This window comes from Telopea speciosissima, chromosome 1 (assembly GCF_018873765.1).
Source record: "Telopea speciosissima isolate NSW1024214 ecotype Mountain lineage chromosome 1, Tspe_v1, whole genome shotgun sequence".
Taxonomy (NCBI): Eukaryota; Viridiplantae; Streptophyta; class Magnoliopsida; order Proteales; family Proteaceae; genus Telopea; species Telopea speciosissima.
Genome location: NC_057916.1, coordinates 25,774,376 through 25,801,331, shown reverse-complemented (window position 1 = coordinate 25,801,331; position 26,956 = coordinate 25,774,376). Strand labels below are relative to the sequence as shown.

The following is a 26,956-nucleotide window of genomic DNA, read 5'->3' as shown; positions in this document are numbered from 1 at the left end:
TTTAACGTGGTTCACACACCAAAATGGTGTGCTACGTCCACAGGTGAAGGCGATGATGTTTCACCATGTAAATCGGAGAAAATTACAATGGAGATCTCTCAAGAACACTCAAAACGGCGTTGCTTCAGTCTCCTAAACCCTCACTACCATTACAGATCTCAGAAAAAGTTCCAATTGGGTCGCCACCAAAAATGTCGGAGCAGGTCATTCTTCAAAACGGGTACAAGAATTCGAGACATACATAACAAATATCAATTTCCAAACATCCTTAGGGATTTGAGGCTATGAGCTTGAGGCTGAATTGAAGTTGATGGTTTACTCAAGTCTTTGGCTTAGTGTTGATTACACAACAAATGGTAAGCAAACTTGACCGTAAACTTTCCATTCCTAGAACCGGCCCAACTTTGATAATTGTCAGAGTAATGGATTTTGAAAATTTCCTTTATATCTTATGGGTAAAAATACTACTGAAGCATCTCCATGTTCCATTGCATATCCTCATAGATAATTAGTTGGGAGACCCACGAGATTGGGCAATCCAATGGGGAGGCTATTGAATTTTGAAGTTCGAGGCACTTAGAAGCCACCTATCTTCCCAAATATTGATGTTTTCGCCAATTCCAACTATCCATTAAAGGCCAGCCATGAGGACAGATCTTACCACCATGACCATGAGGGATTTAAACCCAACTTTGTTAGAAGGAAGGACGAATCAGGGAAGTAAACATGTTTCATTCTCAATGAGAAGATCAGTCATCCCTCACTTGAGGCATGAAAAGAAATTCCAAAAGCAGCTAAGAGATGCGTTGATGAGTTTGCAGATCGCACAACATACATAATAATAACTGAATGAAAGTGTCAAAATAACCTCCAATGTCATGCATTAAGGTAAAATTTCTCATGGTGGATTAGAAAGATGTTTGATATATTTAATTAAATATGCATATTTAATCCGATTTCACCACCAGGGTTTTAGTTCACTATCGGATTGAGTATCGGTCACCTACAAAATCGATACAATACCAATACAATATTGAAACGGACCGGCCATATCAGACAGATTTACCCCTGAATCTCTCTTAAAAATGGTTTTTTTTAACCATTTTACCCCTTATTCGTACATGTCACCGATATGGTATCGACACAGTACCAGGATCGATTATTTGCAAAAGTGGTACGTATTGCCCGTATTGAATGATATGATTTTGATACCTCAAACATGTCCGCCACCAAATCATGAATCTCCAACTCGATAGTGAACAACAACTCAACAAGCCTACCCTCATGGTGCGCATTCAGAATAAAGAGCAAGTCTTGGAATATCTTTAAAACCAACACCTGCCAAGAAAAAACCTTGACTATAATACCTATAGCTCTTTTAAAGCCCTATCTTTGTAAGGTTTTTTCGCTGTTGACTATGATACTCTCTTTAAGAACACCCCCCCCACCCCCTTCTCTTTTATGATTCACGCCCCTCGTTAACTCTCTCTTATACATCTTTAGATCGTTGTACGTGCATTTTGGATCTCTCCTGCCGAGCTGCCCGACAGGACCCTACTGCCAAGCACAGCAAGGCGGTAAGGCCCTACTGCCAAGCACAGCAAGGCGGTAAATAACTTACCGCCTTGCTGTGTCTTGACAGTAGAATCCCACCGGGTAGTTCGGCAGTAGAGGATCAGGGTCCGTACAGCATGGGGTGCATCCCCCCACGCTACCATAACAAGTCGATTCACACCTAAAAACCCTAGAATCGCTGTGTTTTTTCATTTTAAGAATCTTGAGACCGATTCCAGCTGTATCGAATCGACGATTCCATCCTGATTCCGTCATTTATTACCTTGTCTCTTTCTCACTTCTCAGTTCTCACAACCTCCGGCTTCTTAAACGTCTCAAATCCATTCTCTCTCTGTTTTCTCTCTGTTTGGGAATGGCTCTCTAATTTGGACTGCAGGGCTTTCATTACGACGAGCGTCTCACTCATCGGTTTCATCAAAGGTTATCTCTCTCTCTCTCTCTCTATCTGTACATTTGTACATATGAAGCTCTGTTTGCTCTTAAATGAGTCGTTTTTGTGACTTCGACAGGTAGCACGGAACACAGAGGTCCACCAGAGTATCAAGGGAGAACGGTGACAGTGGAAACTTGCAGTGGGTTAGTCTAGTCTGAGTGAGTACCCACACACCCAAGTACTGATTTGACTATTCCCTCTAATTTATTTTTATCTTCCCAGATATATCATATATAATATCTGTTACATTTCTTACGATTATCATGCATCTGATGATCTGAGGATTTGGATTTCATCGTAGTTGAAAGATCGTGTAGTCATTAGGTTAAATAAACGTAATCGCTTGCTTTAGATTAGAAGAGCATAGATAGAGAACGGGGATGGAGGAGGGTAGTGGTTTGGGCCTGAAACCCTGGACCCTCTAAAACAAACTCCGAAAAAAGAAAAAAAAACAAAAATTAAACGCTACGAAGGGGAAGAGAACCCGAGAGAGTGGAGGAGAGGTTGTTGAATGGTTTTTGGAGAAGAGTTGAGGAAGGCCATACAGATTCCTCCGGCCAAAACGATTGTGTTTTCATTTTCATACTTTTCATAGCTCTGTTTGGGTCGGCGATGATCGGATTTGAGAAATTACGATTAGCAATTACCAGAGATCCTCAAATCTCATAGAAGACAGAGACAGACCTGAACCAGAGCAGAGAAAGAGAGAGAGAGAGATAGAATGGGAGTTTCATCATAGAAAGAAGAGTCTGTGATTCTTTGGGCTCCTCGGAGTATAGTAGCGTGGTCAAATGGTGGGTGGAGTTACAGAATTGCAGTTACTTGAAATGGAAAAAGGTACGAAAAAGTAATGAAACCCACCCACACCGCCCAGTCTTTGATTCTGTGGGCTTTCGGAGTATAGTAGCGTGCTCAAATGGTGGATGGAGTTACAGAATTGCAGTTACTTGAAATGGCAAAAGGTACGAAAAAGTAATGAAACCCACCCACACCGCCCCCTTGTAAGTTGGTGGAAGTGAGTTCTCGGAATATAATAGCGTGCTCAAATGGTGGGTGGAGTTACAGAATTGCAGTTACTTGAGGTATGAAAAAGGTAAGGAAACCCACCCACCCCGCCGTCCCCTAGGGACTGCCGGACTGGGTGACCATCACTATCCTTGAGATAAATGCAGCTTTTACTTTCACAGTAGCCCATAAGGGAAAGATGTTTTACTCTATAAAGAGATTTTTTTTTTCACTGTAAGGGAGAAAAGGGAGGGAGAGAGCAGTGCTGGGACTGGAAGTGAACGCCGGAAGTGCTCTGCTTGCTCAACCATTTCAGTTTTCCCTACTACAACGTAAGTTCTTCACGCATCTCTTCTTAGTTTCCCCTTTTTTCTTTTTCTGAAATGGGTTCCTGTCTAAGTCAAAAATTAATTACATCTCTGTAATCTGTATAGGTATTTCAGATTGAAGGCAGAGAGAGAGAGAAAGAGAGAGACATGGATACTCCACGTACTGCGCTGGTGGTTGTTGCTGCTATAATTATGGCCGCTACTTATCAAGCCAGACTCCACCCTCCCGGTGGTTACTGGGTGAGTGATTCTCGTCACCAAAACAGTAACAGCACCGACGTCCTCAACCCAAACAACATCCATTTGGCGGGAACGCCAATTTGGTCTACAACAGACCCAGTTAGATTCAACTTGTTCATGTTCTTTAATTCTGCAGCGTTTCTTCTGTCTGTGCTCCACTTATTCGATTTTTTGGGGAGCCACTTTTCCGACCTCACCATAGAATTCCGTTCGTGTCGTCCACCCCACCTACTAGTACTAGCTCTAGTCTCCATGTTGCTTGCTTGTTCAGTGGCAACACCAATATATTATATAATTGTCTGGTGGTAAGAAGATGTTATGGGCTTCCAGTTGTTTTGGTGGTAATCATCTTGGGCCATGATGGCAAACTGGATGGGGGAAGATTTGGTGAAAGTTTTTGCAACTTACTGGCCTTGCCAAGGATTAATTCAGGCTCTCCTTGGTATAATTTTACTTTTTATTTTTAGTTTATCTATCAGAAACTATTTGTGAGACTTACTGGCTACTACTTTGACAAAATATATTATAGAAATGGGTTAAGTATACCAATGTTTGCAGAATTAATTTTATTACTTTTGATTTGTCTATTCCTCTGCATAATTTCATCAAACATGTGATATGCATCATTGTCTCCGAAATTCCTAATCCCTGCTCCACAACCATTTATAAAAACCACATTCCAAATCACCGGGGAAGGAGAAGAAAAATAAGTTTATGGATACGTGGTTGCGTATTTCAACCCAGACAAGAATCACCTAGACATTAGCTTTTTGGAACCCATTTGGTGCAAAACGCCTTACAGTGTTTGAGGGTGGGCACTTCCTCGTTAAGTTCATGGTGCTCCAAGCTTCTCACTGGTAATAAATTTGACAAACACATTCTCCATGAGCAAGGCTCGATGTTTAAGAGATCAATGGAAGACTGTGTTGGAGGCTATTGTTATCTAGGTACAACTGCGTCGTGCCTCTAAGATGGGTTCAGTCCTGTTTGTCGTCTTACAGCCCCAGCGCCTAGGGTTTGCTCCAGAGTCCAGACACGATCTACACTTCATGTAATGGTGTCCGAAAAAACCCTCAATCTGGTGATCCTTACATTATCTGTGTTCCCCTTCCATCCGATGGTTCTCTCCTTGGCACTCATTTCCACATTCTCTGTTGCGCCTATCAATCCGATCAGAGAGAGCATTCGTTTTTTTTTTTTTTTGGGGAAAAAGGGGGAGGTGGAAGAGGGTTTCCAGCAAGCGACCTCTGTCAGCTCTTAGGTCAAAACTAAATTGCACTGTTTATCCACGGGCCCACAACCGTGCCGAGATGTGCTTCCTCAAGATCAAGAACAGTTCGGCTCTCCTCCAGTAGCTAGAGGATCTAGCCCAGCCAAAAGAGAGTGTTTGGGTCACTTCACAGGGGGTCCCTCTGTTTTGGCTAGGCTAGATCCTCTAACTCCCGATAGATCCTTCAATGTGAGAATTTTTTAAAAGGTAAAAGGTTATGCTAGCGGTATACCGTAAGCTTGTGGTATTGGCATACTCATTTCTCTCTCTTATTTAAATTTAGTAAAATGCTAATAATACCCCTCCATATGAGTAGGTATTGCTTGTTCATGAAAAGTTTGTGTCTGAATAAATAATTTGCAACAAATAAATCATAAATTTCTATCAAAAGAAGACAATAAATTGTAATTTTACCTAGTCACTCCTACGTCCAGACACAGGAGCACATGAAATGACCGCCATACCCCTATTTATTTCTAGGGTTTCAAAGGATGCAATGGTCATTTTGTGTGCCCATATGTCATGGCGCATAGGTGCCATGAGCTGCGTGATGAAGTGGCGTTCACTTTTCAAATTCATTTTGCTCCTTGGGTAAGAAGAAATCAATGTGGTCCACTTAGTGACATCTCAGGTGGCATTTTGTTAAATATATGCAAGGCATCCTCTATTAGATAACACTGTATGTCAAGAAATTCCTCTCCTACATAACATCAAGTGATCAAACATATGCCTGGTCTCCATGAATCCACCAAAAACATTTTCAGCAATCTTTAATTCTTCTTCTGTTTTTCAGTTAAAGGCGCATGCTTACGAATTAAGTTTACAATTCCATGTACAATGCATCCCTCAAAGAAAAAGTGAAGAAGAGAGAAAACAGAGAAAATGAAGGAAGAATATTATCAAAGGAAACCACAGATATAGGTCTCGCCTCGTCATGCCACATCGCAACTCGACACAGCTTAACCTGTGTGCGTATGTGAAAATAAACCCAAAAAAAGAGCTTAGTAAGCCTTTCTTCCAAGGAACCTGAGCTTTATACTTCTCATAATACTATACGAAGCTTACTTTACTTTCCCCATTAACCATTGTGGGACTGAAGATGCCCCACTGCTTTGCTTTACTATAAGCAACATCGGGGTGATTTTGGATTCAAACTTTGTGGGAGACAAAAACTTAAAAAATCAAAAGAGGTATTTTGAAACTTCCTTTTATTTGTAAATTCATTTGATACAATAGATTGATTTGCAAAAAATTATAATTTTTTTTTTTTATGTTTGTACCCTAATAAGTTTTTTTTTTTTTTTTGGGGTAAATTACATGTCACCCCCTGATTTGCAAACGAAACTCAAATCAACCCCTTATTTTTGAAAAAACTCGAATCACCCCCTCTATAGTAACGGTATTAGTCTGCTGTTAGTTATTGGTGTGAAAGGACTATTTTACCCTTGTCCTAAAATATTATAACACTACCCTTCATCTTCAACATTGGTCAAGGGTAGTTTAGGGATTTAAATTTATGACTGACATCATCCCTTAACAGCATAAAACTAACGGTAGGGACTAATTTGTCATATTGGGGTCTAAATCAGGGGGTGATTTGAGTTTTTTCCAAAACCAGTGGGTGATTTGAATTTCGTTCGAAAACCAGGGGTGACCTGTAATTTATGGTTGATTCTAGAAATTTTCTTCATTTTTCTTTATTTTTTAGGGTAATTTACACATACCTGCCCTGTACTTTGCCCAATACTCATGACATCCCCTCGATGTTTAAAAATCACTTCCGCTCCCCTTTAGAGTAACGGTGTTAACTTAAAACAATCAAAAAATGAAAAGACAATTTTAACCTTAACCCGTTTCTTTCCTTTTGTTTGAAACTCGTTCTTGAAGATGGTAAGGACCTACAAGAAACACCATCTTCTCCTCCACCAACAACTTGAACAGCTAAGGTGCAATTTTGTTAAGTCAGTAAAGTCCGTCTTGTCGGAATCCCTTAAAGACAGAGATTCCTAAGGTCTAGGCAGCGGCGATAAAAGGTACCAACGGTTGAAGCGGAATCAGAATGGTGGAGTGACTGGGAAGTCGAAGATTGAAGCAGCAAGTCGGTCTTCAAAAGATAGGATCATCAGCCATGTGAATGGGATTTTGGGTTTTTTTTATACAAAGGTAAAACAGTAACTTTACCTTGTTCAAAGGTAGTTTAAGCATTTAATTAAAATTAACTTGATGACATCATCACTTAACCGCAGACGACTAATGGAGTAGACGACCTTATAATAAACCCCTTCAAGTAGGGAAATTTAAGTGATTTTTAAACATTGAGGGGTGACGTGAGTATTGGGCAAAGTACAGGGAAGGTCCGTGTAAATTATTCAAATCTTTTATAGATTCTATATTTTTCAAACAGAATTATTTGGTTCCTAAACTAATTAGCAAACTATTCTTAAGGACCGAACTTTTGAAATCTTAATTTTGGTACAATTGAGGAGAAAGGACTAAGAAAAACATTTATTTTTAATCTCACATTGAAAATTTAAAAAGAGAACGATGGAATGAGAGTCTATAAGTAAGATGGAGAGATATTCGGTATTTTCAAGGTGAGATATTAACCCCAATGATTAACTTAATTACCAAGAACTAACACGACTTCAACTCTCACAGTAGGATATGCCGCGGGACAGCCATTTTGGTATTCAAAAGCCCCACTTGTATACGACTTAGTCATGTCCTTCAATTTTGCAGGGTTTCTTCTGTCAGTGGTTCTCGTTTTCAACCTCACAGTAGGATTCCCTTTGCGTGGTGCACTGCTACTAGCTCTACTCTTTATGTTGCTTACTTATTCATGGTCAACACCAATAGATTATAATGGTCCAAGTGGTGCTGATTATTTTACTTTTCTTACTCCATCATACTGGTGGTCTCAGAATTTAATGTTATGGCTTCCAGTTCTCTTGGTAGTAACCATCTGGGCCCTCACGGCAAACTGGATGGGGCAGATCTGGTCGAAGTTTTTGCAACTTATTGGCCTTGTGAGGGATTAACTGAATCAGTATATTGATCCATATTTACTTTATTTTTTGTTGAAATGCATTCTTTCTTATTCAGATAGTTAGGCATTTCATCGAATACTTTGTGGGCTACTTTCAAATATTGAAAATTAATATCACCCAATTCAAGAATGAAACAGAGTCCAAGATTCCGGAACAAAGAAGTAGACAAAGAAGCAAATTTTTCACTGAATCTCGATAAGAAGATAGGATCCATGAGTCTTCACCTAATTCAAGTATTTAAAGGCTCAAATGAATAAAGAAAAGAAAGGACTAGAGTATCTGAAACTCTAAAATAGGAGCCAAAAAGAACTGCCAGAGCTATTGCACATGAATCGTGAAAAGGGATCCTATGAGTAACTCGGTCCGACTCGAAATTTTTGAAACTTTTCATAGAAGGAAAGGAATGAGAAATACGCACTCTGAGGCAGACTTTTCTAAAATCCTCTACTGCAAAAGGAACTCAAGAAGCATCTGGGTTCTCCAGACGAACCCAGACTCCGCACACTCTTCTACAGGTCTACTTCAAAAGTCTACACCAGAAAATTAATACAGAAGGCAAAGAAGATTTACGAAGGCAGAGACGGTATCTGAGATTTGCTAATATATAAATGATACACGTAAGTACCATATACTCTGTTTCATTCCCATTCTCTATCTGTGTAGCATCTTGGCCGATCTCGTCCTGCTCTTTATTCCGGCATCTCCTCAATTGGATTTGGAGTTTATTTAAAGTAGATATAAAGGTTATGCTTGGCGTTGGTCAAGCGCTCACTTGCTGAATGTTTGGTCACGGGTTCAAGTCCTGGAAAACAGCTTCTCTGGAAACAGGGGTACGGCTGCAAGTTTGGCCCTGTCGGCCCGAACCCGCCCTGAGCCCGAACAGGGCCTGGGCTAAGATTTCTGGCCCTGGGGGCGGGTTAGGGCCAGAAATTCTTGACCTTGAGTCAGGGTCAGGTTGGGTCAGGGTTGAGACTTCGGGCTCAGCCCGACCCTGATTTTGACCCTGATGGCCCTGAAGAAAATTCTTTATTTATTAATTAATAGAAAGTATTATACATATACACAAGTGTGTGGTGCAATTGGTAGTTTGAGATACATAAAAATTAATTGCTATAAGGAGGTTTTGGGTTCAAGCCTCTTCTTTCACATCTTCCCTACACTTGTTATTTAATTTACTTATTGCAGGGCCAATCAGGGCGGGCTTGGGTTGAGTTTGGCCCGTCAGGGTCAGGGTTAGGGTCAGGGTATTTAGGCCCTGAGTCAGGGTCAGGGCGGGCCTGGGCCCAGCTAAGGAGAGTCAAGGTTCGGCTAGGGTTTTAAAAGGCCCGGCCCAACCTGACCCTGTTGCAGCCCTAAATAGGGGTAAGGTTTCATACATTTGACCCTCCCCAGACCTTACTAAACGTGGGAGCCTTGTGCACTAGTTACGGCCTTTGTTTTATAGTACATATAAAGCACTCTGCCTTCTCCACTAATGATCGTTCTCTCTAAACTGGTCTGTGAACTGTGCGAGTTCGTGGTTGAGTCGGATCAGTACTCAGTTGTTATGTACAATAGTCCCACTTCTTGTGAGCATAGTTCGTAATCTCGGATTGGATCATCCAATTTTGGTCGGACAAGGGTAAAAAGGTTTAAAAAAAATCAAATTTTTTTATTAAAAATCAGAGGCAAAAGCGTCATATTTGCCTGATCCCGATCCATATTGACCGATCCGATCCAACCGATATCGAGATTACGAACTTTGCTTGGGAGAGGTGACCTAGTGCCAGAGTGCGAGCCGCTAGGAAAGGGCTACTTGTCGTCGGGCAAAATCCTGGAGCAATGTAGAGCTGCTTAGAAAGATCTGGAGTGGGCTGACGAGGACGTCAGACGTCGGACGTGAAAGGGTGGGGTAATGTTATGTACAATAGTCTCACATTAGTCTTGTAAGGGCTTGGGTGGGGGCATACATAAAATTGGGTTCCCTCCCCTTGTAGACCGGTTTATGAAGATGAGTTCTTCCAATTGTAACGTCAATTCAGTTCTTCACTGGGCGGGCAGAGGATTCGAGGAAACTAGCAAAGTCATACTTTTTAGAGTTGTAGAACTGAGGGTTTGGAGGTGTTCAAAGACGACAGTTGGGATTCTAAGCTAGATAACCCAAAACAAGAATGTGGAATGGGTTTTTTTTTTCGTATTTTAGAATTGGGATCGTACGGGATCAAATGTTTGACTAGATTGTATAAATTTTGATTAGAATCTGATTTCATTGGGAACATTGGATGCGAAAGGTTTCAGATACTCATCTAAAGGTGAAATTCTCAAGATTTCAAGAGAGTCCATGATTGTGATGGAGTGACAGATGGATTAGGAATTTGTATAGGCTTGCAGGGAGTATTGAAAACAAGTGGAGCTCTTGTTGGAACTTAGGCAAAGGTACATGTGGAGGACAAAGGTTGCAGGCGGTCCAGGCAACGAACAAGTGTAGGCATGGAAAGAAGTGTGTGACTTTCGTTTCGGATTTTGTGAGTGACGGTTATCTTTCAGAGCGGGCTGCAGCGGTAGGAGAGATGGTAGAGCCATGTCACATTGTGCAACAACTGTAAGCTGTACGGGACACCCCAGGTAGGGGTGTGGGCCATGCTGGTTTGGGTATGGCGGTCAGGCAATGACATCCCGAGCGGAGGCGTGGGCCATGCCGGTTTGTGCATGGGAGATAAGCAGAGATAATGACGGAATTTGCAAATTCAATAGCAACACCGGTCTTCTTTAGGGTGGCTTGTAGAATCCAAACTAAGGTGGCCAGAGATTGTTGGTGTTGAGTGTGTCTTGTATTCTATGGGTTGATATAATTGTAATTGAGTCTGTATTTATAATTGGAATGGGTTTTGGGTCAATTACATGTACATGAGTAGAATTGTAATTATATGGGAATTAGAGTTTTGAGTTTCCCTACATATTGTATTGTGTGAAAAACCCTGGTCATAAGCAGAAGGAAACACTTTGTGAGGTGGAGAGTAGTATAGAGAGTTTTTCAAGAAATAATGAAAAAATATTTGATTCTTTTTGGGTGGATGTAGACAATTTTATCAAACTATATTAAATTCCTTACATTGTGTGTGATTATTTACTTGAGTTCTTTATGGTTGTGCATTCGCCCATAACATATGATATACCATTTTATCTCATTAGCGACAATATTTATAAACCTGCCACTAAATAAAATTATTTTAATGCTGAATATGTCCAACATGACAGTAAATTTAACATCAACTTTGAGAAGGAATAATTTTGTGACTTTTAATCAGTTCGGGCAATGCGACTAGGCCAGTTGATTCGGATCTACTTTTCTAGAGATGTAGACCCAATTGCATAACTAGCCCGGACTAGAAAATGGAAACGATTTCAGCTATAAATACTTTTGGATGAGAGATAGACACAGGAAGTCGCTAGCATACCAGACATAAAAATCAATCCCTTAATTAATTGAGTGGGAGTTAATGTTGAGGCTATAACACACCCACCCATCATGGAATCAGAAGTTACATCTATTAATTGTTACCCAAAAAAAAAAGTGACGTTACCATCGAATCATGTTATCATTTGGCTTCTTTGCCTTGTGATGATTTTATCATGAGATGGTAAATTTGTAATTAATCCTTTTTAAAGCAAGAATTGGTAGGGAGTAGTTTTTATTTATTTATTATTATTATAATGATGATGATGAAGAAAAAGGAACACGTATTGTCTGGTAGCATAGTACCTACACTTAGAAAGGCTGCCCGTCCTATCGTGCTGCACAGACACAAGGTGGTGCGTGTTGACCGTCTTACCCCTACCTGAGTGGGGGTAAGGCAGTCATTGTGTGCGGTCCTGTGTCTGCGCAGCACAGGCAGGACAGAGCAGCGCGCCATAGAAGATCTATGTTGTGCGAATTTCTCATAAAATTCAAAACCCCACCCTACGATGGTGCAAGGCCGCGTTGCCATGTAGAGAACCCTCTCCCTTATTACTATTATGGAAGAAATTCAATTGAACTGTGAAACACAACAACACAACCGCACAACCAAAAGAAAAGGAAAAAAATAGGGTGGCGGGGGACGGAGGGAGGGGGTGGGGGGTTGCTTGCATCCTGTTAGAACTTAGAAGTGAAAACACATCCTACTGGCGTTGAGAACCAAGAAGATAACTGAATGTAAAAAATATATAATATTCATCGAACATGTGATAGGTCACAGGCTCACAGCCGCTGTGAGATTAGCATTTTCATGGAAATAAAAAACTTAAAAAACATATTTATGAGAAAAAAGGGCAAAAAAACGAAAACATAAACACAGCCTTCACGCAAGTGGGGAAACGGGCTTCTACCTCATCTTCTGCGTTAAGGATCCATTTCCTTCATCAGTTGATGGCTTTACCGCAGGCGTCGTTGCACGCATTTTGGCAATAAGGCGACAAGCATATGTCAACACAGGGATGTGCCCCCTGGCACGTCTTGACGCATTCTTGCTTGCAACTCGGCATGCAATACGTCTCCATACAGGTTTTAAGATTGGTATCACCTGCTCGGACAGTTGCAATTCCCATCACAAGCAGAGAGATGATCAGGAGAATTGCAGAAGCTACTCTGTTCCAAGCCATCTTATTGTTTACTATCAGAGAAGAAGAATTTCAAGAAGAAGATGATTGTGTTGCCTCCCTGAATACTATACAATTTATAATCAAAGGATATGACACAAAACACTCAGTTGTTGCGGCTTATAAGCTGGTGTTTTTGGAGAAGCTATGGTGGGGAGGAAACGAAGGAGAGATAAATATGGGATGGAAAATAGACTTTTCTAAAATCTTAACCATAATATCTACCGAGTAATTACCCCCAAAAAAGGGCTATGGGTTATTTGACTTATTTCCACTCCTGTTTTTGCCAAACAAACAACAAAATATTAGTGGAAATCGCAATCAGATCTGAAAAGGATGCCATTATACTCTCATCAGTTGGATTAGGATCCAAAGGGATTAAAATCCTCTCCAATTCATTGATCGCGGAGTGCGGTGGAGTTCGGGGTTGAGAGGTCGACACCTGGCAGGTGCGATATCTAATGGTTCGAGTTCGATTGAGTTAGTTTTTTTTTTTCTTCTCGTACTCGGCACCGTTGGTTGTCATACCTGCCAAGTGTCGACCTCTCAATTATGAACTGCATCTTTAGGTAATTGGAGAGGATTTTTTTTCCATCCAAAAGGGATTAAAATCCTCTCCAATTCCTTGATTGGGGTGTGCAGTGCAGTTCAAGGTTGAGAGGGCAACACCTAGCAAACGCGACATCTAAACAGTCCGTGAGGTTGATTAAGTCAATTTTTTTTTTCTTGAGCTCGGCACCGTTTTAGACTTGTGTCTCAAATCTAAAGCCCAGCCCTGGGTTTTTGTGATATTGTGAATGGATTCTGAGACACGAGATACTATAGAAGATGATCCCTCTCAAATGTGTTGGATTATGTTTGTGGACCTACAGAACTTTAAACTGGGTGGGGGAAAAAGGGAGGACTTGCAGAGGACAGGGTAGCGGTGGTGGGGAGCTAACGATGGGCTGTTAAAGGAGGAATATGGAAGGAGAGGGATGGTGGCAATGGTTAATCCAGAATTTTAAATTATCAAGGGAGAAATGATAGATTAAGGGTGTCAATTCGGACCAGTTTACAATTGGATAGGAATAACTAAAATCATAATCATTTTGCATATGGTCCAGTTTATTGGTTTCTATTCGTTTTTTGTTATTCGATTCACAACAGATTTACATGCGGTTTGTAGTACCGATTTTGATAAACGGTAATGAATCAATTTTTTCAAACCCTATATATTCTCATGTTTCTCTATTCTCTCTTGGTCTCTCTCATTCATCCTGTTTTCCACATTTATGTGATAAAAAACCCGTCCCATTTTTATCCATCCTTTTTCTTTCATGTTTTTTTATTTTTCAATTTTTCTTCTCTACTCTCACATGATAAATAAACTATTTCTTCCATTAGCAAGTGTGGTTTTGTTAATTCATTTTAACATGACCTATCATTTTTAAATCTATATTTAAATATATATATTATTATATAGTTAGTCTAAAGACATTTTACTTTTTTTTTCTTTTAATGTTTCAACTTTAAAGTATTGGTGCTTTGTTTGTAACCAAGTACGTGACAAACAGAATTCGTAACTGGACTTTTTTGCCCTCTATAAAGTGAGATGGAAATATAATAAAATATCCAATGATGTAATTTCACATGGAGACTAGAGAGGGAGAGAGAAAATCCCTCGTCGTTGCCCCTGTCCCTGTCCCCTTCCGTCCCCCTAGCCGGCCCTACCCCTTTGCAACTCCGCAACTCCAGTCCCCTACTGCCTCCTCGCCTGTTCATTTTGGTGAGTTCTAGTACACACCAAGATCCAATGCACGATTAACTGGCAAATGTTGCATAGTACATACGAACCCTTTCGTCTATGCAAATGGTTCACGCTTGGAGTTTAATTTGCTATTCTGAAGACTTAATACTTCCGATTTATGATATATATATATATATATATATATTTAATAGAAATCTGATTTATGAATTTGTGCATAAAGAGAAGGAAGTGAGAGAGAGAGAGAGAGATTAGACATACATGGGTCATGGAACAGCAGAAATCGTAAGACACGAAAAGAAAAATCCTTACATACCAAATAAGTTCACAGAAGAAATCCTGTTTCATTCTCAAGTCTTTATATTTAATACTAATTTATGAATTTGTAGGTCAGATTTTCAGTCAAGAGTGGTCCAACGTTAGATTGAGGATTGCCATAATGGATGGATGGGGAAGAGGGGAGATACAAAGGGCGGAGGTGTGCTGATGATATTCCACCATCATCAAACTGTTACTCCTGCAGGAAAATTTTCGATTTAATAGAAACCGCTAAAAAGCGTCGTAGGTGGTATGAGACGGGACTGAAAATGAAGGGGTTAGACTTGGCCCCAATTATAATAAAAAGCTCTTGAAAAACTTACGACTAAACACTGGCTTACGAAGGGGAAATTTGATCATAACAGTTGGGACAGATTCAGACCTCTGTGATGGAAAACCAAACTAAAATGAAGGTGTTTATACACACAAACCATGCCGATGCCTGCAAGTACGTAAGATGGACTTCAAGGTCTGGTTCATGTATATTCATGCGGTGAGTTGTAGGGGAAGAGAAGGAGCGGGAGGGCAGGATGGTGATGGGGAGATGCTGGCAGGGAGGGTTGTAGAAGATGAGGGGGCGGGAGGGTTGGAGCCGTATGTGGAAGAGAGAGAGAGAGAGAGGGAAGGGAAGAGGAAGCTGGAGCCGGAGAAGGAGGGGGATGGAAGCCGGTGACGGAGAAGAATGGTAGAGAGATACGGAGAGGAAAGAGGAGGGGGAATTACAAAAAGAGCTCTTATTTTAAAAAGTGTATAAGCAATATGAGGTGGACAAATAAGTCCGGTTACAATATGTTGTTGTAACCGGGGTGGTTACAAATAGGTTTACCCTTAAAGTATTATAGAAAATTGTTGTTTATTAAATTAATTTTTAATGAGTTAGTATACGAGTGAGAGCAAGGGTGCAACAGGGTCGGGTTTGGGCTGGGCTAGGCTTAGCTTAAGGCCTCAACCCTGACCCGATTCAAGCCATGACCTGCCCTCAGGGCCAAGATATCTCAGCCTAGGCCCTGTTTGGGCTTAGGGAGGGCAGGGCGAGTTCGGGTTGACAGGGTCAAATTTGCACCACTAAGTGAGAGGTACTGGTTTCTATTCGATTTTTCTAATGCATATATAGTTTAAAATCGTTGATTTTGTGGTGCAAATAAAAAATAAATCGAGATGAAAACCTATAAAACCAAAACCAGATCATTTTTCTGCGGTGCGGTTTAGTCCTATCTTAAACGGTCAATTTCTATTCCATTTTGATACTCTTGGTAAGAGATAGAAGTTTGAATTGTTGGAGGAATCGGAAATTTTTTTTTTTATAGGTTAAGTGTAGGAGAGATATACTGATATAGCCCCTACATATTTTAGCAATTCAGCGGCGTTGAAAAGTAAATTATAATAAGTATAGGGCCATTATGGTAAAGTTGAGTAACTGCATTTGTCATATGCTGTTAAGGGGTCCGTCTATCGTAACAAGCGTCTATCCTGGACGGTCAAAATCCCTTTCCTCCGACGCGGGTCTACGAATTTCAAATATCACGCTCATCCCGCTCTCCGCACAAACTCAGAGAGAGGGAGAGGGAGGGAGAGAGAGACAGCCGAAAACCAGTTTGCGATCTAGATCCAGTGTATTTCAGTCGAAGGTAACTGTGATCTCTCCCTCATCCAATTTCTATCTTCTCAATATGTCCGGCCGGCACGAGAAGGAGAAAGGCGTAAACGTTCAGGTTCTCCTTCGTTGCAGGTACTGAGATTCCACTCTCTCGATTTTAGGGTTTTTCCCTTTTTCCTCTTCATTTCCGACTCTCCTGACCGTGAATCATTTCCATGGTTATCAATTTCATCTGTAGCTTCACCGTCTTTCTATTATTCTCTCCAGGCCTTTCAGTGAAGAAGAGTTGCGGAACAATGCACCGCAAGTTATTACTTGCAATGAATACCAGAGAGAAGTCGCAGTAAGTCAGAACATCGCTGGAAAGCAGATCGATAGGGTTTTTACCTTCGACAAGGTATTGCTTCAATTTTGTTTTTGTTTGTTTGCTTTATTTCCCTTTTTCTCCCCCTGCCCCCCTCATCCAATTTTTATTTCATGTGGATTCAAATGTTGAACTTAAAGTCCTAAACTGCTCATCACGAAAGCGAGTAGATGTTTTAGTTGATTTTGACGTTCCTCGGCGTTCATGCAGAAAGAAACAAGCAATAAGTAGGGTAAAACCTGCTTCTACTTCTGGAATATAAGTTTCATGTTCTTTATTTTCTGTATCTGAAATTCGATAAGATAATCAGCTCAAATAAGTAACCAAAAACAAAGCTTTAGATTCGATCGGTCACATCATTTTTTTTAGAAGGAAAGGTTAGACCATATAACTATGCAAGTGTAATGCTTCAAACATGCAGAACTTAAGATCATGATTCTAAATTTATGGCTGCAGGTTTTTGGTCCCTCGGCTCAGCAAAAGGACCTATACGAACAAGCAGTTGTTCCCATAGTTAATGAGGTCTTAGAGGGGTTCAATTGCACTATTTTCGCATATGGGCAAACTGGTACAGGGAAAACATACACAATGGAAGGTGAATGCAAAAGATCAAAGGTAGAGACTTGAATAGTTTGATCTGATTTATTTATTTACAGATAGATATGTGCCCACATACATTTCCCACAGTTTCTGCTCCATTGATGGGTCCATCCGTATTGATCATTGTCATGGTTCTTGAAGTGTTACTGGGCTTGATGGCATGCTCCCATGTTATTGCAGAGTGGCCCGAGTGGACAGCTGCCTCCCGAAGCAGGGGTCATTCCTAGAGCTGTTAAACAGATATTTGATACATTGGAGAGTCAACATGCAGAATACAGCGTTAAGGCCACTTTCTTGGAATTATATAATGAGGAGATTACTGACTTGCTTGCCCCTGAAGAAATATCAAAAGTTATGCTGGAGGAGAAACAGAAAAAGCAACTACCTCTAATGGAGGATGGGAAAGGTGGAGTCCTTGTAAGAGGGCTAGAAGAAGAAATTGTGACAAGTACAAGTGAGATTTTCAATCTAATTGAAAGGGGATCTGCTAAACGCCGTACTGCAGAGACTTTATTAAACAAACAATCTAGGTCATAATTCATTCACCTTTTCTATTTTTTTTCCTTCCAGGATTGATTTAAATGTTTTCTTAATTTTTTTTAACCTTTATTTTAGTCGGTCACATTCTCTGTTCTCCATTACAATTCACATCAAGGAAGCAACCCCAGAAGGTGAAGAGCTTATAAAATGTGGGAAGCTAAATTTGGTTGATTTAGCTGGTTCAGAAAATATCTCCCGATCTGGTGCCAGGGAGGTATGGGCATCTTATTTATTTTATCGACTTGTTTATGTGTGGCTGAAACTATAATTTGTACTAGTTATTTGCTGTTTTTGATGATAAGTGTCTGGTAAACTGCTATTTTGTTCATTTTTTTGTTTTTCGCATTTTGTAAAATTCTTTAGGGTCGTGCAAGAGAAGCTGGTGAAATCAACAAGAGCTTGCTTACTTTAGGGCGTGTTATAAATGCTCTAGTAGAACATCTTGGGCATGTTCCCTACAGGTTTCAACCTCAACTGCTTGTCTTTAGATCTCTGCCCAAAAACAAACTTGCTCTTTCATACCCTCATTCTAATGGTCCATTGGATGGTTTTCAGGGACAGTAAGCTGACACGGTTACTTCGTGATTCATTGGGTGGAAGAACAAAGACTTGCATAATCGCTACTGTGTCACCAGCTGTTCACTGTCTTGAGGAGACTTTGAGCACATTGGATTATGCACACAGGGCAAAGAATATAAGAAACAAGCCTGAGGTTTGTTGTTTCTATACTAGTTTCTACATTGAGTCAGCAGATTGAATTCTACTTCTCTACACAATCTATTTGATGGGTTGATTTTATTGCTTGAAATGCTAAAGCCTTTCTGATAAGCTTTAGTTATATGTGTTGTAGGTTAACCAAAAAATGATGAAAACTACTCTTATCAAGGACCTCTATGGAGAAATTGAACGACTTAAAGCAGGTAAACTTGCCTATTTCCTTGGTTTTCAATGACTTATGTCAATCTGATTAGCTTGATGCATTGTCTTTAATTTGACTTAAAGCAGGTAAACTTGCCTATTTCCTTGGTTTTCAGTGACTTATGTCAATCTGATTAGCTTGATGCATTGTCTTTAATTTGAACTTGTTTGAATTTTTATTCTTTTATTAGTTTTACAGGCCATTTAGTAGGGTATGTGTGGGCATGGTTCCTAGTTTCCTACACATAATGTCAAATCAATTTTGGGAAATTTATCTTGGGGACTAGGTGAATGTCTCATCTTGACCAAAAAAAAAAACTCATATTTGGATTTTATAAGGAAATTTCTCACAGATGTTAGTAACTAGCCATAGTGTTGCTCCTGTAATTCACTTAACATTAGGCCAAATACCCTAAATTCATGCCCAATGGGAAGACGAAGCACGACGTGTGTTTTGTCGCATCATGTAATTAGTTTTTTTTTGTTTGCACTGTGCTCCAATATCAAACAATCAAATTAATTGAAAATAGCATTGTGTTCAGTTCTTGTCCTATTACCATCAAGCAAGTTGGTGGTCTGTTCTAACTTCGATGGTGTTCAGTAAAATAATGTAAATGTAGAAATACCTCTGCTATTTTTATTTTGCACAACCCCCAGTTCTCTTCTCAATTGGATCATCTTTTATTACTTTCTCCAGAGGTGTATGCTGCACGTGAGAAAAATGGAGTTTACATTCCAAAAGAACGATACTACCAAGAGGAGAGTGAAAGGAAGGTATTAACTTGCCCTGTTTTACCATATCCTTTGTATGTCTGGGGTGCCATTTCAGCTTGTTGGAAGCAGTAACTGGGCCTGTATTATGTTCATCATTTTTTTGTTGGTTGCTTGATTCTCTCCTTAAGTTGAATTAAAGGTCAATATTGTCACATATTTACTAAATGAACTAATTTTGTTTTCTGTATTGGACTATTTAATACTTATGCATAATTCTGTTTCACATATCAGCTTTGTACTGTCATCCAGTTCATTTTTCTTTCGTAAAAATCCACCCCTGAATAAAGTTTGTAATTTTAACTATCCTGTTTTAACTTTCGCTATTGCTTTGATTATTTTGAAGGTCTGGTTCATAAGTCCATCTCTTTCATTGGCACATTGTATTCTAACTCCTTAACATTTTCTTGTTGCTGAAGTATTTGTTTCCTTTTTGTTAAGACAATGGCAGATCAAATCGAACAGATGGGAGTCATTATGGAGACCAATCAGAAGGTCAGTTTTTTTATTTTTTATTTTGGTGGGGGGGGGGGGGAGGGAGGGTGTTTGGATTGGTTGGGATCGTATCACAGGGATTTTCTTGTTCAAAGGAATAAATTTACAATTGGACCGGAGTGGTTTAACTTTTGATTCAAATGTAGGTTTTGCTGGTTTTGTAGTTGCTGTATTGCACCATGCTTGTTTTGTTCTACCATTATTGATTTGATGATTGCAATATAACTTCGTTTTTGCTATGACATCGCTGTCTAATGGTTATTTCAACAGCAACTTGAGGATTTGCAAGAAAAATATGAGGCTCAGGTTCGACAATCCTCTGATTTGAGCAATAAGCTTGATGCTACACAGGTGCGCCAAGTTGGATATGTTGGTTATTGTTTGGTTTTGGATTGCATGCTTTATGTGTACTGACTACATAAATTGTGCAGGAAAACCTGGATCAATCCGGTAAATTATTGGCTAAAACAGAGGAGGAGCTTAGGAAATCTCAGTATGCTCTGAACGAGAGGGATTTTGTGATATCTGAACACAGAAAAGCAGGTCTGTGCGTTTTGATTTCTGTTTCTATTTTGGTAAGCTAGCTTTTCTCATTCTTTTAATTTCTGTTTGTCAGAAAATGCTTTGACACATCAAGCATGCATTTTGCGATCTGACTTGGAGAAGGCTCTTAATGATAATGCTTTATTATTTTCAAAAATAGGTACCTAAACTCAACCCACTGCTTACAGGATTGATGCTTCACTTCCTTGTTTACTTATTGTATTCTAATCCTTATACTTTAATGAGATACTCTGCAGCAAGAGAAGATAAACTGAATGTGGAAAACAGGTCTGTAGTGAGTAATTTCCAGGCAGGGCTTGCTGAACAGATTGGTAACCTTTGCAGCATGGTTGCAACATCAGTGTCTCAACAAAATGAGCACCTTGAGTCTGTTGAGAAACTCTGCCATTCCTTTCTAGATTTCCATGACAAGGTAGAGTATTTGTCCTAACTAGAAACCTTTCTTGCTTCACTTATTGCAGTAATTGCTATTCAATCAAGTTTCTTGGGTTTGGTCTTCACTGAATTGCATAATTTGTCCTTGAAATCCTCTTGTAGTCTGTCTTGGCTATGAAGAGGAAAGTGGCAAGTTCAAGGGCTTTATATATTTCTCACCTGGAAGGATTGCAAAATGTGGAGCGTTTGCATAAAGCAAGTGTTAATGCGGAGATGGAGGAGATTTCATCTTCAACATCTGTAAATGCTTATTCAATAGAACAGGTAACTAAACCACGGTAACTGATATGTGAGCCCAAGACCATTATTCTTTTTTCTCCCCTTTGCTACAAATTCTTATGCTTTCTTTGTGCCACCTACCCTGTCCCCCAAATTTTTTTGGTTACTCAGTTTCTAACTATTGAGGCTGGGCAAGCAAATTCAATATTTGGTGATCTTCAAGGTACGCTATCAAGTTACCAAGGAGAGATGGCTCTTTTTGCGAGGGAGTTGCGTGAGGTTCGTCGCTTGTTTTTGCTTCATTTGTCATGAATATCTCTTGTATATTTGGGATTTTTCAATCCGTACCAACCTCTTAATTTCACTTCAAACATATACGGATAGACTGTTTTCTCAGAATTTCCTTGAAAATGATGTATATTAAATTTTGTTTAATGGCCATTCTTATGGCAAATATAGAGCTTCTGTTGTCCCTGCCAGCCAATAATGCATCAATTCTTTTTTCTTTGTTGTACTTTGAATTGCCCCTGTTGATTTTTTTTGATATTTTGGGGGCTAAAGAAGTGTATCACAAATATCTATCTTCAAGCCACATTGTAGAAGTTTACTTCACCAATTTTTAAGACAGTCTATTTGGCAAACATATGCCCAAGAAGCAACTTTTTTCCTTCTCTGTTTTAGTCGTTTTATACCGTAATTCAACTCAACTAGGCCTCCATTCAATGACTTTGAGTTTGGTACATGGTTCCTCTTCTGCTGTTTCACTTCATTTATAGTCATATCTCCTTTTGAATTTTGTGAATACCTTGTCATCTTAACAACTTCAAGTTGCGATGCTTCACCGTTAACTAGATTCATTATCTTCATGTAAATAGTCACACATCTCAATGGGCTTTCTTCATGTTGTCACCTGTTTGTGCCACTTGGAACTCCCCTCAAATGCGTTTCTTTCTTATCGCAACTATCTTTGTTTTCCCACTCTCCATTGTAACATCCTTATTTTATATAATTAGTTGCTACTTTGTTTTCCAAATTCAGCTCTATAAGGCATGGTATGCCTTATATTATTGATAAATGGAATTGAAAAAGAACAAGGTTCAACACACTCAGGAAATTCTTTCCTGTTGTGAAGAATTTAACTGCTCTCATCTTATGTTATCCTATTCTAGTTTACCTTTTTTATTTTTTAAAGTTTCCTCTCTGTAACTTGAGTTTGCAGAGATTCAATGCTAGTGGTGGATATGCCAGGGAGGTATCTAAATTCACTCATGAACTTCTCGCTAAGCTTGGGGAGGAGTCACACAGGCTTGAGAACCATGCACATGAATCTCACGAGATTCAGAGGAAGTACATTGCTCAATTTCAGAAGGCTTATGAGGTATTATTTCAGAATCCTTGATTGGTAGAATTTTTCTTGAAATGATCTAAATTTTGAGTGTAACATGCACAGGAGCAATCAAAGTCTGAAGAAGAAAAGCTTTTGGCAGATATGACCAACTTAGTTTCCAACCACCTCCGTCGTCAAAAAGAGCTGGTCTGTTTCAGTCTTTTGTGGTCCAGTGGTATTTTTTTCACTCATCTTTTGTTGGGAGCTTGACAATTGCCCTGCAGGTTGATGCGAGGCTTGTTGATTTGAGAGACTCTTCCATTGGGAACAAGACATTTTTGGATGAGCATGTATCTTCCATGGAGGTTATCACAACTGATGCTAAAAGAAAGTGGCAAACATTTTCCATGCAGGCAGAGAATGATGCCAAAGCTGGTGCTGATTTCTCTGCTGCCAAGCATTGTCGCATGGAGTTGCTTCTACAGCAGTCGTCAGTTTTTTCAATATGAACTGCATTCTTTCATTTTTTTTTCTCTATTATTATATTAATTATGGTCTTTCATTTACATTTCCTCCCTTTACCAATTTTTAAAATTTTCATAACTCCTTGAAATATCACTAATCCTGTAGTTTGTTGAAATGTTTGTTTCTCCTTCCAGCGTAAGTAGTGTAGAAATTGCTTCTGAGCATTGTAAAAGGACGAATGAATCTGTAAACAAGATGTGTAGTGAACATGTGTCAGCTGTTGAGTCACTTGTCAGGTTGGTTATTATTATTACTTCTTTCATTCAGTTGCTCCCATTAGATTTTGTAGATAATATGAGCACCAATGTGTAACCAAGTACCGATGAAAGACTTAATTAGATTTAGTCACATTTCACTATGATTAACATTTGACTTCCACTGTAGAAGTGCTATGTGATGGGGTAGGTATACTATATCTTGACCATTAGTTTTATCATATTGCCAGCATTTTCATTACGATTCCATTCTGTTATCCATCACCATTATGTTGACCTTTAGGTTTCTTGGGTGCAGAAAAGCTAGTGAGTGTAATGAGCAACACGATGCTGACATTGCTTCTGCACGGGTTGCTGCTGAGCATGATGTGGTGAAGAACAGTGAAGATGCTGTGCAACATGTTGAGGGTAAGTTAATCTACTAGTACTCACTATGAAATTTCTAAGATTATTTTTTCCCAATTTACCTTGGGCCTTTTGGAAAACGGGATAAATTATGGAGTTCTGTTTTTAGAGTGGGGCTAGATGATATTTCCTGAGGCCGTTATATGGCATGCCTATTTATGCATACAAAAGGTTGGGAACACTAGCGCTGTGCCCACCACTGTCAACCTCTCTCCTCCCTCTCAGCCCCCCCATTGGTTGATCCCCCTGCTCTAGGAAAGCTAGTGGTGTGCCCGATCTCCTCACACACACACATAAGTTCTGTGTGGGGAGGAGGGAGGGCCGCAGGCCACACCCAGACACAGTGGGGGGTGAAATGACTGCCTTGCGCCCAAGAAAGGCGGAAATCCTGCCCCCAAGTTGCTACAGTGCGTGCTATCATTGGATGCCGCGCTCGTGGCCCCTGCGCTCCCCCATATATATATATGTGTGTGTGTGTGTGTGTGTGTGTGTCTGGTCTGTGTTTCCCTTCAGCCATGATGGTCAATGGGGAATCCCTTGACTGAGGCCCTCAAATGGTGTTGACAGTTGGGGGGGGGGGGGCAGAGTTTTAAGGCCACTGATTACTGTACGGTTGTTTCACTCAGCGTGAAGTAAAACTGTCCCCTATATATATATATATGTGTGTGTGTGTGTGTGTATGTGTGTGTGTGCATGATCTTTTGGAGTTTGGTTCTTTACCTGTGCAACTCTCCACAGGTGCTTCTGAGCATGAAAGAGGATCAATATCGAGAATCATGGAAGCTGTTGAAGCTCATGCAAACACTTTGCAGAAGCTTCAGGGGGATCATTCAGGCCAGGCAGTTGAGATTGAACGGAAGGCACAAGACACATTCGAACAGAGATACATGGTATTCACTGTCTAGTTTAGCACCTCTTTATTTTTTTGAGAAAATAAATATTCCTCCCTGAATTCAATGTCATACTACAAAATGTCTGTTTTTTCATTTCCTATATTATGTTTTTTTTCTTCCTTTTTTTAGATGGTATGTATAAAATAGTATTTGTACGAGGTTGTAAAGATGAAGAGTTTAGTGTACAAAAGAAATGGAAGCAGCCCATCTTGCTGACCTTTCAAGTACATAAAATTATGGACTGCCAAAACACAAACCAAGTAATCTTTTACTTATTCAAGGAATATGAGAATGTAAAAGAATATGGATTTCAAATATTTCTGTTGTGGCATGATGACCATTAAATGTTAAACATTGTATGTGTGAGTAATGTCTTATTTTTTTTTAAATTATTATACTCAACTTAACTCAACTCAGACTTATTCCAACTAATTGGGATTAGCTACATAGATCCTTTTTCTCCCTTCAACTCTATTCATAGCAATGCTTGTTACTAGTCCTAAGCTATGCATGTCTTTCTTCGTCACTTCTCCCAGGGTCTTTTAGCTTCTTCATTCTGAATCAAATTACCCTTCTGTATTGGAGCATTCAAAGGCCTTTGTTGCACATGTCTATGCCACCTCAAATGACTTTCTCGCAACTTATCTTGTACTGGAGCTACTTTAAATTAGCTATAATTTGTACATTTTTTATTTTATTGTTTCTAGTCTTACCAGTTATCCATCTCAACATCCTCATTTCAGCTACACTAAGTTTGGTTATATGTTGTTTCTTTATTGCCTTGCATTTAGCTTCATAAATCATTGTTGGTCGGATAGCTGTCTTATGAAACTTTCTTTTGAGTTTTAAAAGAATTTGTCTATCACACAATTTCGGACACACGTCACACACCCCTCCATTTCATCTACTCTATTCTAATTCTTTGTGCTACATCATTTTCTATTTCTCCTCTATTTACGATTGAATCTAGGTACCTAAAGTTGCACACCATATACTTATTTTAAAATCTTTTGATTCCAATGTTGATCTCCATAATTCCAACTTTGCATTTACCAAGGGATCTGTTCTTGAATGTCTCTAGTCAACTCATTTATGATTAGCGCAAATAACTACAGGCTTAGAGCTGTTCTTTGATACAACAACAACAACTCCCAATTTAATGGTGTCGGCTGCATGGATAGTTCTCCAGTCAGCCCTATTTAGAGCCATGCTTGTTACTAGTCCTAAGCTATGCATGTCTTCCTCACCTTTGATCCTTGATATACTTCAATTTTGATTGGGAATTCACTGCCACCCTCTAGTTCTTACGCTTGTCACTTCTCATTATACATTTCTTTAACCATATCCACATATTTACTTGAAACACTTTTATTCAACACTTGGCAAATAACTCTCTAAGGGATCTATCTTAAGATTTTCCTTAGTCAATAAAGACTATATGGAGATCCATCTTACATTCTCTAAATCTTTCCATGAGTCTCCTAAGCAAATAATGTGCCTCTGTGGTTGCTCTTCTTGGCATAAAATCAAATTGGTTATCTAAAATATTAGTTTCTTATCTCTTGCGGGTTTCAATTACTCCCATAATTTCCTAGTATGGCTCATAAGTATTAAAGACCATTGCATTGTACAGAAATTATTAGTTATTATTTTTATGGGAGATTGAAGACTGAATGAATGTTGTGCTAACTCTTATTAGTTTACCCAAAAAAAAAAAAAAAACTCTCGTTATAATTTATGGCATTTATCTTTTATTGATTACCAGTGTAATTTGAAGACTGTTGCTGCTACCATGATACATTTGGAGTTTGACAATGATTATTTTTTTTAAACAAAATCTTACTACTCTTCAAAATTTTTTTTGGAGTGTGTGTTAATTCTGTAGGTGATATAAGCACTTTGAATTTTGTACATGGATTATGTTTTCATTATTTCTTTGTTTGTCTAAATAATATTTCAGGATTATGAGCCAAGTGGTACAACACCAACGAGGTGTGAGCCAGATGTCCCGAGCGAAGGAAAAATCAAATTGCTTCGAGCCATGCCAATGGAGACCCTCCTTGATGAATTTCGGGAGAACCACCCTTACGAATCATCAGGGCAGAAGCAATTGAAGCCGTCTCTCATACCACGGTCACCCCTCATTCAACTGAATTGATGATGTTTACATAGTGTTGGTTGCGATGATGAGCTTTGTATTTGTATCGTCATGTATGCTAATGTTAAAATAGATTGGAGGTGAATTTTGTGCAATAGAGGTATTGTCTATAGGGGCCATTACCTCTACATTTGTGGAAGCCAAGTGGACTAATAAATCCCAGCTCGGGATTGATTAAGATATCATCAAATGGCGTTTGTTGTAAATTGTAGAAAAATCTTCTCAAATTTATCTTTGAATGCTGTTCTATTCAAATTAAAAAGGGTCGGGTGGTGTGGGGTGGGGGTTGAAGATGCGGAACTGGCCACAGGAGTCAATTCTGGTGCATTTTGTTGTGCAATTAGTTGAA

General features: G+C 39.5%; 1 protein-coding gene across 2 annotated transcripts; it reads left to right on the top strand.

Annotated features, from left to right (window-relative positions):
• Positions 1 to 1,504: 1,504 nt before the first annotated feature.
• On the top strand, positions 1,505 to 26,869 carry LOC122672373 (kinesin-like protein KIN-5C). 2 transcript variants are annotated; one of them, XM_043869867.1, is made up of 24 exons: positions 1,505 to 1,509; positions 16,194 to 16,310; positions 16,446 to 16,575; positions 16,999 to 17,157; positions 17,323 to 17,672; positions 17,758 to 17,896; positions 18,046 to 18,143; positions 18,238 to 18,394; positions 18,533 to 18,602; positions 19,298 to 19,374; positions 19,813 to 19,866; positions 20,137 to 20,217; positions 20,298 to 20,409; positions 20,483 to 20,569; positions 20,667 to 20,842; positions 20,968 to 21,129; positions 21,256 to 21,363; positions 22,304 to 22,462; positions 22,535 to 22,618; positions 22,696 to 22,901; positions 23,071 to 23,172; positions 23,450 to 23,559; positions 24,295 to 24,446; positions 26,410 to 26,869. In XM_043869867.1, the coding sequence occupies exons 2-24, from the start codon at positions 16,252 to 16,254 to the stop codon at positions 26,605 to 26,607; spliced, it is 3,030 nt and encodes a 1,009-aa protein (XP_043725802.1). In that variant the 5' UTR covers positions 1,505 to 1,509; positions 16,194 to 16,251; the 3' UTR covers positions 26,608 to 26,869. The 2 variants fall into 2 exon arrangements, with proteins under 2 accessions (XP_043725802.1, XP_043725795.1); XM_043869860.1 differs by lacking the exon at positions 1,505 to 1,509 and having other exon boundaries at positions 16,100 to 16,310.
• The last annotated feature ends 87 nt before the right edge of the window (positions 26,870 to 26,956 follow it).

Bases quoted from the DNA above. Each gene is read 5' to 3' on its own strand.
- LOC122672373 (XM_043869867.1), top strand. From the start codon at position 16,252: ATGTCCGGCCGGCACGAGAAGGAGAAAGGCGTAAACGTTCAGGTTCTC. The intron at 18,144-18,237 runs GTTTCAACCTCA...GATGGTTTTCAG, and splicing joins CTTGGGCATGTTCCCTACAG to GGACAGTAAGCTGACACGGT. The intron at 22,619-22,695 runs GTCTGTTTCAGT...ATTGCCCTGCAG, and splicing joins TCCGTCGTCAAAAAGAGCTG to GTTGATGCGAGGCTTGTTGA.